We start from the raw sequence: 17,612 nt of genomic DNA, 5'->3' as shown, positions 1-17,612 counted from the left end.
TTTTAGACTACTAAGATAATGTTTTATACTCTGAAAGTTTGCGTATAAACTTCTGCTATTAAAGTGAATTAATGATAATTTGTTCTCAGTCTTGACATTGCTGTTAAACTGTTCATTCATGTAATACTTGCAGTTATTTTCAGAGTTCTTAAAAAAATTTATTTCAGGGTCAAAATCTTCGTCCGGTTCATGATAATGAATTTCAGTATCTCCAGTAGTGTTCAGTTCCAGCTCCAGTCCCTCAAAATCTATTAACTTCTGTAACAAATCACTTGCATCATTCCGTACATGGGTCATGCTTGTTGTTGTTGGTTTCAATGCTCATCTGCCGTCGCAGATATCGATATACCTGCGTGTCTTTTCAAACATGTGAGGGTCCAGCGACCCCTTCATCTCTTTGTCCTGGCATCCTGGGCGAGCTGGTCCTAGGTCCTGATTCCCAGTTCCGAGGTCTGGTCACTAGTTGATCATACCTCAGGAATGCGATGTCTCCCAACTCCCTGGCCTCCCTTAACTTCGGCATCAACTCCCTTCTTCTCTTCCTAATCTTAGGGTTAAGACTCTGTTCTAAGGTTATGATTAAAATAATGCTAGGTTGAAGTGAGGTTTAGAACAAGGATAAACCTGCAGATGTACTGTCATTTAAAGCAACATCCCTACAAGGGTGTGTGACTCACCTTCTTGTAGTACAGCTGCGTCATGGGATTCATCTGGCCAGTCTGAAAGAAATGAAGACAGAAAAGGATGGGCGTTACCTAAGCAAGACCAGGAAGCAGAATATCCATGTACAATAGGCAAACATGCACAGAAAATAGAAGTGACTTAAATAAAAAGTGATAAAAAGATGCTGATCACTACAATACAAACCGAGAATGTGAACCAGAAGCATATGGAGCCCAGTAAAGCTACATATATATATATACACATTTCAAAGTATTAAAGTCAACCCAATTTACAAAACACCTATAGAGTAGTTATATATTGTACAGTGTTCTTCTGTGTTGGGATAATCATAGAAATCATGGAGGACTATTTTCACTTCCACCTTAAGAAAAAAAAAAGGTTTCCAATGAACACTGTTCACACTGACGTCTGGATTATTCAGAGCAGCTGTGACAATGATTCTAGAGGCAGAAGCTGCTGCCAACACTCATCTCATGCACTCATCTCTGCTGCCCCTGGATAGCAGTAGATTTAGCTTGGTTCCAAACCTCTCACAATGCCCACATGTCAGATTTTTCACTGATTCAGACAAGTCTGGTCCAGGATAAGCTTTAGCTATAAACAAGTGCACTGAAGGCCTTTTCCCTGGTTGGAAAACAACCAGTCCGATCACAACTTGGTAAGTGGGATCAGTAATGGGGCCATCCATGAATTCTTGTGCCAGACATGTATGTGATCAGCCCATTTATTTTATACATGTTATTGTTGGTCGACATTCAGAAATAAAAACTCATTGTGCATTGTGAATGTCACTCATTAATAAAAATGTCAAAAACACAATGGAAATGACATGTCAGACTGAATGATGACAGAAAATCAACATTTAGTCTGATTTAGTACAATTAAACTAAAAGACAACAAAAAGTAATACTAATTTCACCCTGAGTCAATACTGTAGTCCCAAAATAAAGTCTTAAAATAAGACTGCTGAAACAGCATTTAAGACTGAAAACTGACTTCTATCTGACATATGAAGAGTTGACGTGAACCAGCAGGAGTACAGTTGGTGTATTTTTACCAGAGAGAAAAACCTCCAACCTAAACCTGAACCCACACAGTCTGAAACAGTGATGGACAGGCAGACAGTGCAGAAGATCTACATACATTCAGCACAATAAACAGCACACAGACCAAGAATAAGCCTCATCTCACAGCATTAGTGGCACTAGTCTTGTTAACTCTGCTCATGTAAGCCCCGTGAACCACTACCTCCTGAAGAACATTTAGCAATGCCACATGTTTACACATTTGTGTTTGTGTGTAGGTTTTCTCATATTGATTTACTGCACTGTAATTGCTCCACATTTGTTTATTTTGGGGAGTAAACACTGAAGACAGACTAATGTGATGGTTTTACATTTTCATACTGAGTATGGGATTAGCCCTCCAGCAGTAAAACATCAAGATGAACACAGAGGAGAAAAATACTGCTAACAATTTGCACGCGTCTCTGACTAAGAAAGAGCTAATTACTGAAGCTGTCTGAATGCTGAAATAGGGAAATAACACTTATCTTTGTCAGTATGTGGTACTTCTGAAAAAAGAAAGACTGAACAGTGATGTGAACTTCTGGTCTAAAAATAAATAAATAAATAAACTAGTGCTATAAGCCAGGAGGAAAAACGTAATAAAAACTGTGGGCACCAACCTCATTTTACATTTGATTATCATTAGTCACATGTGCTTGGAAAGTAAAACAGGGAGGCCAGGAGCAAACTGCAGTCTGAACAGATGTTTATGTCCAGCTGTTTCCTCCCTGGTATAAACACCCAAGGAGGTAAATTAAAGCACAGATTGTGTAGTTCAATGTATTGTGCTATAGATCAGTTTGGTTAATGGATATGACTGCTGTGAGTATAGCCTTTCAATTGTTGGTTGCGTCTCTTATCAAACCTTTTATCTCTGCTATAACAACGGCAAACGTAAGGGTAACGGCCTCTCATTTTTAGCCAACTGTCTGTCACTGGCAGCAGATTAGAGCCAGTGTAGCTAATAAAATATATTCCATAAGAGCTAAAAGGAAAAGCTGGACTGTTCTCTGGTGAAGGTGCTCTCTGCAGCTGGTGCCTTTACACAGCAAAAGATTGATATCCTTTCACTCATCAACATTGTATAACACCACAGTACAACCATCAGTGGTGCCTACTGCCTATAGACAAGTGATCAGCTGATCACCAGTTTAACTTTGAATCATACAGACCTTTTTCACAGCCATTGATTTGCCAAATTGTAATAATGCTATTAGCTACACCTGTGCTTTGCCTACAGTGACAGTTCAAAATCTCTGCTGCAAAAAGGTCTATTTTAATGTGATTATCTTTGCAGCTCTGAATCTGTGCCTTCAAAATAGCTGATAATGTACAATAGGCCACCGCTGTTCATTCATTGTATCATACTGCATATTTACAGTAGCGTGTAAATTCAAAAAGACAAACTGTGTTTTAGATAGTGAATTTGAATCAAAAGAATGATAAAACAGTAAGACATTTGTTTACATTCAAGGTTTTGACCTGGTAAAGTTCATATAGAACATTAAATATGATAGCATCAACAGGGGCAGGCTTGTGTTAATGATTGCACCTTTGCATTAAAGAAAATGCTCTAATGTTTTAACAGTCAACACTGAAAGACTTGAAAGATCTTTACTTGTAGTTTGCTTCTGAGGAACTGTGTCTTGACTAAGGCTGCAGCTAACAATAATAGTTTGATACATGTTCTTTATTCTTGATTAATCGGCTAACCATTTGGTCAATAAAATGTCACAAAATGGTGAAAAATATGCAGTAGCTCACAATGTCCTGCAACATATTTGCATTTCAACAAGGTTGTAATTGGTTTGGGGAATGTGGCAGGGAGGGAAGAAAATACTGATGGAGCACAGAGATGTTTTTAGAGGCTCTGCCATCTGAATATGAAAAATAAAAAAAAATACAATGCACACTGTTCCCTCTCATTTTTCGGTCGGTGGAGGATGTGAACAGGCCTAATTTTGCAGCAGTGGGAAGGTGCTACAGTGTGAATGCAGATGTGACAGAAAACTACAAAATCAAAAGAAAAAAATACTAATGGCATAAAGGAAAATTCAAATAAAAGTGTGTGTGGTCACACAACCCAGTTTCACTGCAAATTACGTAACTTGGTTTTACTGACAGGTTGCTCTACAAGCCTAACATTCAGCCCTTGTGTGTGTCTTCAGATGAAGCCCAGGCAAGACTGAAAGAATCAACCAAAGCAAAAACATCTGAAGCCAAGGCATTCTCTGGGCAACATAAATGTACATTAAAATCCCCCAGAGTAAGAATACTGTCATTCTTGGACAAAATTATAGACACAAATTCATAAAATTCTTCTGTAAAACCAAGATTAGACCTATGTGGCCTGTTTACTATAATACAAAGAATCAAGTAATCACTTCAAAACAAAAAGGTAACATTTCAAAAAGAAAAGCCAAGATGAAGTTCTGCTGCAGGTAAGGCTCCTCAAAATGAAAACCTTCCACCCAGGACTGTTTGCTGAAGAGCCGTTTCACAAATAGGGAGTGGGGCCTCGCTTCTTGACCTACTTATGGGCTATACAGGGGAGGTTCTGGGAAAGTGACAGAATACCGTCTTGTAGGTTCACTAGTGCTGCGAAGCAGAAATGCACCCATCAATCAGCGGAGATCGGAAACAGGTGGTATTCAGTGTGATCAGCCTTGACCAGTGACCAGCCAATCACTCTTAAGATTTCTGATTCTGTGCTGTTCAGATTTAGAGGCGACAGGCCATGTCATACAATGGCACAGACTAAAAGCCTAGCGTGTGCAGCATGTAGCATGTTGTGTGCATCTCAAGTGAGACTTGAGTTTGTGCCTGTATATACGGTATATGAACACTGTATCTAATCTGTACTCAATAGGACTGATGTAACAGACATTCTACTATTTCTATTACCTGTTGCACCCATTTACTGTATATTTGGATAAGTACAACGATTGCATTTCATTTTTTGTAATTTAATTTTTCTTTAAAGTTACAAAAATATTTGTCTATGCTGTCAATTTTCGGCAGGTCAGAATAAAAATAAATGAAAAAAATCAGAATTGCCCAAGAAAATTGTAATCAGTGCATCTTTACTGTGAAGGAGTTCGTGAGAGGGAAGAAATCCTCACCTCCTGCTGGGTCGAAGAGAGAAAGACCCTACAACTTGGGATGACAACAGAAGCCCAGGAGAAATTAGTGACTGATTTTCCAGAGCAGCACACACACCAGTAATGGGTCTGTAACTGATGCACAATTCACAGTATCCAGTGCTATCAGCTGAGAGGCAAGTTGAGCCCGTTTTTGAAGAGGTTTAATGACCAGTTTTAAGCTCCATAACTATAACTCAATAAGAACCATCTTAGTCCATGCTGCAGTGGATCAGTATCTGGTGGCAGAAGTTATCGTTATCACCAGCTAACTAAAAGGAACAACAGAGGCTGCTTCAGGCGGCGCAGCCCCAGAGGGATCCTGGATAGATCCCAGGTATTCAAGAGCCACACAGTGAAATCCAGGAAACTCGCAGGTAAGTGAGCTGATACTGAAAAGCTGAAGAGACACCTGCACACTTCATTCTGTCAAGTTCAAACAGAGTTTGCTTCTGAAGAAGAGTGACAAATCAAACAGATACAGGTCCTGACTCCTAAATCCGACCATGGAGCTACCAAGTCTGCTGTGTACCAGAAATCCTCTGAACAAGCAGCTGTCAGGTTATCTCTGTTGGTGGATAGAGGAGAGCTATCCTGGTCAGACATGGGAGACGTACAGTACTCATCTGAGAGTGATGCAAAAAGTTTTGCTCCACTGATGTTTAAAAGCACTGAGTATTTAAGAAGAAATGGCAATGTCTCCGCTGTCCGTGGTCCCTCTGTCAACAGCTGAAAGATTAATTAATGCCTCCGGTTCCCAGCATTGTCAAGTCGACTAAAATTACTGATTCAAGTAGTAAAGGAGGGGTTTCCATGGAGCTTTGAAGCATAAATGTTATCAGGGATTTCTTACAGATCCACAGTTGTTCCCAAATATTGTGAGTGTGAATACTTTTGTTGCAAAGCAAGAGAGAGGAGGGAAAACTGTGACCCTGGCATCCTGTGTGTGTCTGACCTTTTTGTAATGAGCTACAATTTGCCATTTTAATTTACTCCTTTATTTGCAGTAAATGAACAGCAAAAGACTGAAATAAAGTGAACTGACCTGGGCCAAGGTGAAGAAGACAACATTTGACTGGACTGTAACAAACTCAAAATTACCTGACTTGGCATTACTGTACTCCATTTAATCTAATTAAGAGCTGCCAAGTGAGTCCCAGCAATCAGATGGTAGGAGGGAAGACGGAGGAGTAAAGACAAGACTGCTGTGATGCCGAATCGGTTTACTTGCAAGGGAGATTTTCTATTACATACTGTGGAAAAACCTTACTAGCCTAAATAAAAAAAAAATATATGTTGTGATTTGATTTTAATGTAGCTTTTATTTCACAATGCAAAACCTTGATGTTAAAGAACTTTAATTTTATTCTTCAGCAGCACCATTTGACCTTGTCAGAGCCAATATCCATAACAACTACAATCGTCATAAAATGTCTTAAAGCAAAACAATAAAAACAATCCACATCTGTCATAAAGAGCCAAGCTAGAGACAAAACATGATGGAGAAAAAAGTCCAAAGTACAGTATCATGGGGAAACCATTTTAAATAAAATCTATACCATTTAGGTTTTGAAAGTGATGCAATGCTTCCCTGCCAAGGCAAATTTTTTGGCCACTCAAGGGGCAAAAAAAGTCATGAACATATCACTGCCATTTATATTAACACTGTTAGAAATTGGTTGCTTATCTACACGCCCAGCAGTTGCAGAGCAAAATTACCGTAGCATTCATTTTTGTGTCCACCTGATGAATGCAAGTCTAATATTCTTTTTCTATTCTAATATTTTTAGACATATTTGGAAAATGGTTCCCCTGTTGTCTCCAAAAACTACATTATAAGAGCAACGAAAGTGAAAGAACACGGCTTATTTACAGACTTGACAGGTAAGCTATGAGTTATGTAAAGTGAGGTGAGATGCAGATTCATGTGAAACAAAAAAGTTCAAGTGACCAGCTCACTAAAACATATAATTATTTGTTCATCCATTGATCATTCAATTCATTCCATTTTGAGCAGATACAGTAACTGTTACCAATGAGAAATTTTCTTGCCACCTAAAGGGAAAACATGATAATATATACAGTATTTCTTTCCATTTGCCACATGCTACTTTGCTTCTGGAAAGGAATCTAATTTCTTATGCTGCGTTATCCTTCTTTGTCCTGCAGCCTTTCTTCACATTATGCGTGAAACACTTCATGGCTGTTTTATGATCTAAGCAGTGAAACAAATTACTTCTTTCATGCATCACAGCACAGAGATTTTTGCTTTATGTCGCCGTGTCCTAGTAGACAATCTAAAGCCTTTAAATCCCACAAAATAATCCAATCAACAACAACAGTTCCTGTTTAGGATTTACTCGAATGAAAGGAAATGTAGACCTTACTTCTAAGAGCTGCAGTGCTCTTACTCTTCCTCCACTAATTTGCTTCTTTCAGCAAACACAGAGGAAGAAACTCACACAAACATGCTGAGTCTGCTGCAGAGAAAAAGTTTACTGTTGAATGAGCTTCCTGTTAGTTCAAGATAAGACAAGGTAGTGCAAGTCTCCAGCCGAGTCAGAACTCAGGGTTATGCAGTTGTATTTTTAGATCAAAATAAACAATTTGGGCTCATTTTTCCTCAATTCCTGCAAATGATAGCTTGATTTAACATGTATCCATTCATCAGGGAGCCAGCCTGTTACTAGTAGCTATACTAGGTTTTCACTGTACACCTTTTTGTTGATGAATAATCTGTTAATCTGGGGATTCAAGCCATTAGCAGCAGTTGAATCCTTAATTTATTCTTTACAGTTGTGGAAGGGATCTGCTTATACCGGCAGGTTACATATCTGAGGGTCTGTTCTGTTGATGCCTAAATTATTTGGACAAGATTAAACTGTATGAATGAAGTTAATTCTGCAGTGGCCAATGTGCAATTGCCGGAATGCAGATGCATCTGCACAGTCAGGGTGAATTTATGCTGACGGCTTTACAATGCTCCACTGAGTGTGGTACAGCAATGCAGATAAACTCCCTGCTTGGCTTCTATCTCACTCATCACTCCCCCTTTTCACCAGCCAGGACTGTGTGACTCATTAGCATTTCTCTTACATTTCTCGGTGGCAGACACTTTCTTTTCTTCCTCATCCATCATTCATTTGTTTGTTTACTTAAAAAGGGACTATATGATAAACAGGGTGATATATATATATATATATCTCCCCAGTCTGAACATCCTCATCTTTCACTCCATACATCTTTCAAACTTTGTTGTATTTTCCATTTCTCAGGAATGATACATTTAAAACTCGACTTTAAACTCACAGCTTCTCATACAGTAATTCTCATTCTTTTTATTGCCTAGTGATGCTTAACCCCATCTTGTATTCCCCTTGGCTGCAATTCCCTTTGACTCGCCACATCTGCCCACATCTGGCCTGTTCTTCTACTTTTTAGAAGTAGAAGAACAGGCCAGATGTTTACAGATGTTTACTTGTTTACAGCAGAGATGAGTGCATGAGATGAGGAGCAGGTTCTGTTTTACAGTGAGCGTAGCAGAATCACATCATCAAACCAAGTCTTCTTTTTACAAAGATCCAGGTTTGTATCTTAAAACATAATATTGCCAAACATACTAAGCCTGTGCAGGAGACCAGTGCCCCCTTCCCTTATATTTTGAAGTAGAACCACAGCTGTTAGCTCCAACTCGTATATGTAAAAGTAGTTTAAACAAATGTGGGAGAAGTGAAAAATCATAAAAAAACAGCTTCTCAACTCGGTATGATTTCATTTTAATGAGGTGCCAGGATTTGAAAACAATGTTTCCAAACACATCACTCAGTAAATAAACTCCTAAGCAGCAAAGGTCAGAGCTGATTATGTACAGTACAGCAACTCAAAACACTCAACACACCCTCACACACCTGCTTCACTGAGACTGCATATGTGAAAACAGCCCAGACTGGGTTGCATGTACAATAGGCCAACATGCACGCACTTACACATCCCTGACAGGACCAGAATAACCAGCGTGCTTAACGCTCTGGTCTGCCCAAAGCATTAATGAGATTTGGCAGGTATGCAAAGACCTGTTCACTATGTGCATTATCTCTTGTTTTTTTGCCTTTAAGAAAGCACTATTTTCCAAGTGATGCAGTGTTTGCCGGTCTGTCCTCACTTTGTTGAAAAGGCTGAAATGACCCAACTATATTAAAGCACGGTAGTCTTTAAATTATCTGCAGTTAGTGTACAGCATGCGAACAAAGTAGACACTTAAGTATCCCGTGCTATTCAAATTAAATCATATGGCTCAAGAAATGAATAATATTGATTGTGATCACTAAAAACTAACCAACCAAACTACTCATAAGTTACATGTTTGTAAAATGCTGCAATATTGTCTGAGTTGATGTACAGACGTGGACTAAATTGTTGGTACTGTTCCGTTAAAGAAAGAGAAACTCACAATGGTCACTGAAATAATGTGAAACTGACAAAAGTGATAATAAATAAAAATTTACTGAAAATTAACTAATGAAAATTTTGCTTTTGAATTGTGGTTCAACAGAAGCTTTTTAAAACTAATGAAACTGGCTTGGACAAAAATTAAGGTACCCTTGACTTAATATTTCATTGCACAACCTTTTGAGGCAATCACTGCAATCAAGTGATTTCTGCAACTCCCAATGAGACTTCTTCACTCATCGACAGGTATTTTGGCCCACTCCTCATGAGCAAACTGCTCCAGCTGTCTCAGGTCTGAAGGATGCCTTCGCCAGACTGCGTGTCTCAGCTCTTTCCACAGATGTTCAATAGGATTTAGATCAGGGCTCATAGAAGGCCACTTCAGAACAGTCCAATGTTTTGTTCTTAGCCATTCTTGGGTGTTTTTCAGCTGTGTGTTTTGCATCATTATCCTGTTGAAGGACCCATGACCTGCGACTGAGACCAAGCTTTCTGACACTGGGCAGCACATTTTGCTCCAGAATGCCTTGATAGTCTTGAGATTTCATTGTAACCTACACAGATTCAAGACACCATGTGCCAGATACAGCAATACAGCCCCAGAACATAACTGAGCCTCCTCCATGTTTCACGGTAGGTACAGTGTTCTTTTCTTTGTATGCTTCATGTTTGCATCTGTGAACATAGAGCTGATGCGATTTGCCAAAAAGTTCCAGTTTTGTCTCATCTGTCCAAAGGACATTCTCCCAGAAGCTTTGTGGCTGGTCAATATGCATTCTGGCAAATTCCATTCTCACTTTTTTATGATTTACTTTCAACAGTGGAGTCCTCCTCCGTTGTCTTCCATGAAGTCTTCCATGTCACTGTGGCTCAGAGACGGATGGTGCGATCTGACACTGATGTACCTTGACTTTGGAGGTCACCTCTAATCTCTTTGGAAGTTGCTACCATTCGCATTATCCGTCTCTTCAATTTGTCATCAATTTTCCTCTTGCGCCCACGTCCAGGGAGGTTGGCTACAGTCCCGTAGACCTTAAACTTCTGAATAATATGTGCCACTGTAGTCACAGGAACATCAAGCTGCTTGGAGATGGTCTTATAGCCTTTACCTTTAACATGTTTGTCTATAATTTTCTTTCTAATCTCCTGAAACAACTCTCTCCTTAGCTTTCTGTGGTCCATGTTCATTGTGGCACACACCATGATACCAAACAGCACAGTGACTACTTTTCACCCTCTAAATAGGCAGGCTGATTACAAGTTTGAAAACACCTGTGATGCTAATTAGAGGACGCACTTTAGTTTAGAATGGCCCTATGGTCAAATCTTTTCTAGGGGTACCATCATTTTTGTCCAGGCCAGTTTCATTAGTTTGTTTCTTAAAACGTTTCTGTTGAACCACCATTCAAAAGCAATGACTGATTTTCATTAGTTAATTTTCAGTATTTATTATTACTTTTGTCAGTTTCACATTATTTCAGTGACCACTGTGAGTTTTTCTTTAACTGAAGGGTCCCAACAATTTTGTCCACGTCTGTAAATTAATGTGAGCCAATTAGGAACACAAACTGCAGCCAGGCAGAAAAAAACACATGGCCTTAAAGTTGCTGCACTGGTTGACAGCAAATCATCAAAGAGGTTTTACGAGACTTGTAGCATCTGATAAAGACTTTGATGGACTTGGCCCTGAGCATAGTAATGACCCGCTTGCGGCTCTGACTTCCTGCCAAACCTTCCTCCCCTCAGATCCTCTGACTCTTTTCTTTAAGCCAGACCTAAAGCCAGGAATGACTTTTAGTGAGGACGTTTTCATCACAATCAGCAGCAAAAGCACAATATCACCAGTATTTTCATACTCCTCAGTTTGTTACTCTTACATTTTTCTTGTTTTCAGTGAATTTTTGTTTTACATGTATTTCCTTCTGTATTTTGTCATCCCACTTTTTTGTATTCCTGATTTTATACATTTCATATGTACTTTTTCCTTTTCATTCACTTGTTTTTGATTTTTTTTTAATAATTTGAATGCCACCTTGGGCTCTGGGAACTATTTGCAGCTGTACTATAAAGTACAGCTGTTAAGCACAGTACTTGAGTGATAGTCATCAGGTACCGTCCACCAACATATTTTGGCTCATGTATGCACCATAAAAGAGGAGAATTCTCATCACCTAATTGGTTCTGACTATCTGCTCCCCTTTTTAATTTAGCACATGTATTAGCAGCAGACATCTAAGAGCCAAACAGTAGCAGAAAACAGAGCAATAAGCACAAAGTGTCCACTCGTTTTCAGCCACTCAGCAATAAAGATGGAGGTCTAATGAGAGAAAGTGCTGTGAGCAGAACTTAAAAGCCAAGCATTTATTTACTGCTTTTGATTATATGTGGGTGGTTCTCTCTCGCTCATCACTTTTCCTTTAACATTTTTCTTCCTCTTCTTAACTGTCCCTCTGTCTTGCTCTTTTATAAGTACAACCTCTCTGGATATTTCTGTTTCCCTCTAGCCTAAACTCACTCTTCTTCACATATCTCCCCCTCACTCCATCAATGTCATCTCTCTTTTTGCACAAATCTGTGGCCACTTTGACCTTTCCATTTCCTTCAGTCTTAACACACCCCCTTTTACTTCATCACTCTGCCTTTTCTTTCCGGACTGCCTCCTTCCTCTTTTTTACTTCATCTCTGGCCTTTCACTTTGTACAACTTCTTAGTCACAAGCAGCTTTACAATAATCAATAAATGTATAAATAACTAGGCTCCTCCTGTCTTCAGTGGCATTTCTGGCTCAGTAACTTAAAATCTATGGGAAATTTGAAGGTGCCCTTTCATAAAACCACCATTATTTCTCTGGCCCCCTGCCTAATCTGACCAATGATGACATGTTCAGCCGCTCCTCTCCTTTCTCTATGCACCTATAAGCCACCATTACGAACCACTAACTGTGTCTCGTCTCTCTCTCTGCAAGTAATCTTGGCTCTGGAGCTGTACATTTCTGATGAGCAGTCACCAGCCACATCAGCCTGCTCAGTGTTTGTCGTTGTGTTGGTTGCTTTTTTTTTTTCTCTCTCCTCTATCCACTCAACCAAATAAAACTAAATTGAAGAACCAAGTACAATGATATCAGTGCTATTCAGGAGAATGCAGGTGAAAATGTGCAATATTGCCACCATATAATCATGTTTCCCATGTCTCTATGGTAGTACGCTTTTCACATCTCACACACACACACACACACACACACACAGGCTACGTACTGTAGCAAAAGCAGCAGCAGCTCCAGTCCATTGATGGCATCTACACAAGGGAGGTGTTCAGGAACACTACTGAGTGTAGGTCACCCAGGGTTTGGTAGCATTTAAAACACAATTACTGTAGTTACATATGTAAAACAGAATAGACTTGAAGTCCAAAAATATGCTTTGGGTTGCAATTAAGTGTGTCCTGCACAAATGAAACATGAGCTGTTAATGTGGACAGCGTTGACAGCAGGCCTGATTAAAACAGAAGTCTCTTCCATCTGACACTTATGAGATGGATGACTGAAAAACTCAACTGAAATGCCTCCTGCGTAAACAATTCTTATTTTGTGTCTTGTGAAATAAAGTGAACACTATTTCCTGCATTTGCAAATGTTAGCTTTTCACAATGACTGCCAAGTGTGGATTTGTCCAAAATAGCCGTGATTCATGGGCCTACTGGGCGATCATATATATTTTAGTTTATATAATGTTTTTATTATAAGATTGTTTGGTTTTATTGTAACGCCCTGTATACTGGCATTTCTCAAGCCTTATTGTCCAGACTCCAGTTGGTCCAAAATGCAGCAGCTCGTCTTTTAACTAATACACAGCATCATGAGTATATCACTCCAGTTCTTGCCTCACTACATTGGCTTCCTGTTCGTTTTAGGATTGATTTTAAATCGTTGATGTTTGTCTATAAGGCTGTACATGGTCTGGCACCTTCATATATTTCTGAGCTTGTGCGTTTTTATACTCCAGAAAGGACACTTAGGTCTTCGAACCAGTTGTTCCTGGAAGTCCTGAAGTCTAGACGGAAACATTGGGGAGACCGAGCTTTTTCAGTTCGGGCTCCTATACTGTTTTTTTGTCACTTCTCAAAATGCATTTGTATTCACGGTCCTTCGACAATTTTATTGATTGATGTATTTGTTTCGACTATGCATTTTTCTTGTTATTTTATTGTCTAGATGTGTTTTATCTGGTCTTAGGTATTATTATTATTATTTATGTTTTACTAAAAAGCACCTTGTAACGCAGGTTTAGAAAGGTGCTATATAAATAAACTTGCTTGCTTTTGTATTGTTCGCGTTTTCCTTTTAAGTTGCATGGGTTAGGGTTACATATTCACATGAAAGGAATTCTTGCGCATTACTTAGGCTACGTTCACACTGCAGGCTGAAGTGACTCAAATCCGATCTTTTTGCCCAAAAGTGATTTTCGATTTCCTTATGACAGTGTGAACAACACAAATCTGATTTTTTCAAATCAGGCCCAGGCTACTTTCATATGTGGTCCTAAATCGGATACATATCCGATGTTTTGCAATGCGACTTCAGTCTGAATGGCCAGGTTGCATTTAATGCAATTTTTATGTCATTGAAATGCGACAGACGTCACAATTCTGCGCTGGAGGAGGCGAGGCCATAAGCAATATTTGTGCTCTCCTCCTTCTTGATGTTCCTCTCATTATTATTTCTTTATTTCGATTGCACATTAACTGGTACATCGCTACACACATGCTATCACGAGCCGCATCCATTTTTATTTTCGCAAACACAGTACGCTGCGTCTGACGTCACGTCCTCTTCTGTGCATGCGGGTCACCTCAGGGCCATATACCGTTCACACGAGACAGATGGCAGTCGCATTTAAATGACAGTGTGAACAACAGTGCAAAAAAAAAAAAATCCGATCTGAGCATTAAGACCTTCAGTGTGAATGTAGTCTTAGGCTATAAATGCTGTGCTATGTAGTACTGTTTCATGCTGTGTACAGTACTTGTACCCTATAAAAGTAAATGTTAATGAGATACACTGTTTTCTTTTAGGCTTCTCCTCTCAATCCTTGTTCATGCTTCATTGTCTTACCTTCTTTGTATCTTTCTATCCTTCATCTCTCTAAATATCAACTAGCTGCCACCTGAGCTTTGTCTGATACTGACAGCTTTTCACCTCTCTTATTCGTCTCCTCAATCTTCTCTCCTTCTGCCACACTTATCCTTACAGTATTCCCCACTTTACTTTAGCAATATACATTGTCCTCTCCAACTCTACTCCATCCCTCCTGGCACCCTCTGGTAGTTTTTCTCAGTCTGTCTTTCCTGTACTTTATCAAGCTTCCACCTTCTACATTTTACTCCCTCTTTCTCACTTAAAATCTAGTTTTTTCTAAATCCATTGTCTCAGCTTTAAAAAAGTTTTTCTTTTCCTCTACCGTTCTTCTATTTTACCTAATGTCTTTTAAATTTCACCCTCTATTTCACGCTGAAACTTTGTCTCTCTACTGCCTCTAGTTTCCTATTACACTCCGTCTCTCTTACTGTCTCAACCTTGATCTTGCATTCTTCTTATATCAACCATCTCCTCCTCTTGCATTTCTCCTCTCTCTCCAATCCCCTAGGACAGCCTGTTTTTCTCCCTCTCCTCCCTCTATCTTGCCCTTCTTCTCCTGTCTTACAAACAGATGCTTGCATAAACTAGAGGGGGAAGGCAAACAAACCAACAGGAAATATACTATGGTGCTTTGTTAGGAGGATATACAATAATCACATTATTTACTGTTTATACTCAGTAAATAATAATGGGCCTTTTTGAGATAGTGACCGTCTTGTCATACTGATAAACCCACAAATCTGACTTACTGAGCTACAATCTGTTACAACATTGGTCTCTTTGGCTGCAGGACAGCCTATACACAATACATTCAGAGTAAAATTTAAAAAAAAACATTCACGGTAATGAATGACCAAAGTACCATCACATAAACATGACCTGAGAATTCATTCCCCGCTGTGTGACAGCTACAAGAGTGCAAAACATTCAAATAATAAATGTAGTGAATTAGTGGGGTTTCATACCAACAGGAGCACTGCAGCAAAACAACTCGCAGTCATTCATTCCAGTGAGACCAGTGTTGGCCCAGTGTTGGATCCAAGTAAGACTTACCCTCTGGAAAACTGCCCACTGCTACAGTAAGAACAAAGTGCCACAAAAAGTGGTGGTTTTGAAAAACCCATTTAAATCTTAAGTTGTCCATAACCCTGAAAAAGATTTGTTGACCATATCACCCAGCCCTACCTCCAACTTAAACAAGCAAACAGGTTGCTTGTTTTTACCCTTTGATACAACCCACAGAAGCATCTCCTGACAGGGTGTCCCTACAACAGCAAGCATGTGGACCTTCATGGTCATACTTAATGATTAAGACATGGTTACAGCTACCAAACAATCATGGTTAAAAGAATCCACTGTTTGAAACATAAAAGAAATAGCGGTCTCCTTGTATTTTGTTGTCCCATCCATACACCCTGAACTTCTCCCTTCTCTTCACTCCTGTCATAAAAATTACGGCCACTAGAAAGTGTCTAACGATAAAACTTAACTATGGGTCATAATAAGATGCTTGCGAGGACCATTTACTGAATTGTGTTTTGAGGGGGGACAGTCTCTAGCTGAGGTACTGTCACCATAATGGACATAATGAACAGAAATGGTCAAAAATAACCACAGGACAGAGGTAGGGGGGGGGGATTTTATTTCTAATGAGCACAATTAAAAGAAAAATGAGGATCATAGATTATAGAACGACGTTAGCAGAAGAGAGGACATGAGGAGGAGGAAGGGGTAGTAAAGAACAAAGGGAAAAAGTCACCCACTTAGATGTAGGGAGGTTCTGATACCCACTCAGAAATAATACAAGACTTTCAACGGAAGGCAGGTCAACATGAGATCTTAACTGGAATCTTAATTAGTCCCCAAACAACTTAGAACCTAAAAATCTGAACTGAGGAGTGAATCTGCTCTGCTACAGCTGCAGCTCAGGTTGAGGGCAGAGGGGAATTTTGAGGACAGCCTGCAAAGGTTTTCTGGTGGTGAGGGGTTTATACTTGCTGGCACGCACCAGAAATGACTGCTAGCGCATGGTGCAGAATGGTGTTGTTTCCCCTGGTCATGCACCTCTCAATTTTTGTAACTTGGTCTGTGCCACCTGTTATGCAAGGCTGGGAAAGTAGGAAATGGATGAGCTGGGGTCAAGAGTGTGTGAGGAGGTCCTGTCTCTCCAGGCATTCACAATATATATAGACATCTATGGCTTGGCATGCTGGCTAGGTAGGAAGCTGAAACAAAATTATGATTGGCATTTTTAGCCTGCAAAAACTAAACTGACCTGAGAATCAAAATCAGTTTGTTCGGGTTATACAAGGCTCCTTAGAGCATCACATCTCAACACAAACCCAAAATGACTCCAGAACAAACAGCAGGAGCAATACAGTAGAAAAACAATGACTCCTCAAAAAGTTTTACAGACCCTGTGAACAGTTTGTCTTCTTATTTAACAAGTCAACTTAATTACTAAAAAAAAAAAAAAACCACTTAAACCTTAGTCGGGCATGAGGTTTAAGGAGCTGCAGAAGAAGAAAATGAGACGAGAGAAAATTCTGGCAAAAAAAAAAAAAAAATCTACTTTGGCAGATGATGTAATCCTTTGTTGTATAACGCTCTAAATATAGAACCTAACAGCACTGTGCATTTGGGGAGGCTGCCAGCTGAACTGAAAATATCTCAACCTCTGAGACACCCAAAATCCTGGGGGTGGGGGGGCTCTGCCTTTGTCTCCATCCACTTCTCATCCTTCCATTCCCCCTTTCCTCTAATCTCACTTCATCTTTTCATTAAATCTTCTCCTTTCCCTCCCTTATACGATTCTCTCTTTCTTCCAGTGTTTCACAAGCATCCACCTCTCTTCTGGCACATCAATCATTCCTGTCAGCATCTCCATCTGTTCCATAGTCCCTCCTGTGGTCCCCTCGGTAGTCTTTTTCTGTCAACCTCTAATTCACATCCTTTTTTCACTTTGATTTATGTACTTCCTTATTTCCTCACCTCCTCCACCTCTGTCTTCTCCCTTGTCTCCTGCCATCCCCTCCCTTTATCCTTCGTCCCCTTTCTCTTCTTCCCTCCTTCTGACATGTATCCACCTCTTCTCCTCTCCCATAAATCTGTCATCTGTCCATCTGCTACGTTTATGAC

General features: G+C 39.7%; 1 protein-coding gene across 1 annotated transcript in view; it reads right to left on the bottom strand.

Moving 5' to 3' along the window:
- The window catches only part of trpc5a (transient receptor potential cation channel, subfamily C, member 5a), a 115,045-nt gene that overhangs the window by 59,346 nt on the left and 38,087 nt on the right, over positions 1–17,612 (bottom strand). Inside the window, exon 2 of the mRNA XM_020610155.1 lies at positions 678–719. Within this exon, the coding sequence (XP_020465811.1) occupies positions 678–710 (33 nt within the window). The 5' untranslated portion in view covers positions 711–719. The remainder of the gene's footprint in view (positions 1–677; positions 720–17,612) is intronic.

The sequence above is a fragment of the Monopterus albus genome, unplaced genomic scaffold, assembly GCF_001952655.1.
Source record: "Monopterus albus unplaced genomic scaffold, M_albus_1.0 scaffold104.1, whole genome shotgun sequence".
NCBI classification, from domain to species: Eukaryota; Metazoa; Chordata; class Actinopteri; order Synbranchiformes; family Synbranchidae; genus Monopterus; species Monopterus albus.
Note: the sequence above shows the minus strand (reverse complement) of the source record. Positions and strands in the feature narration are given on the sequence as shown.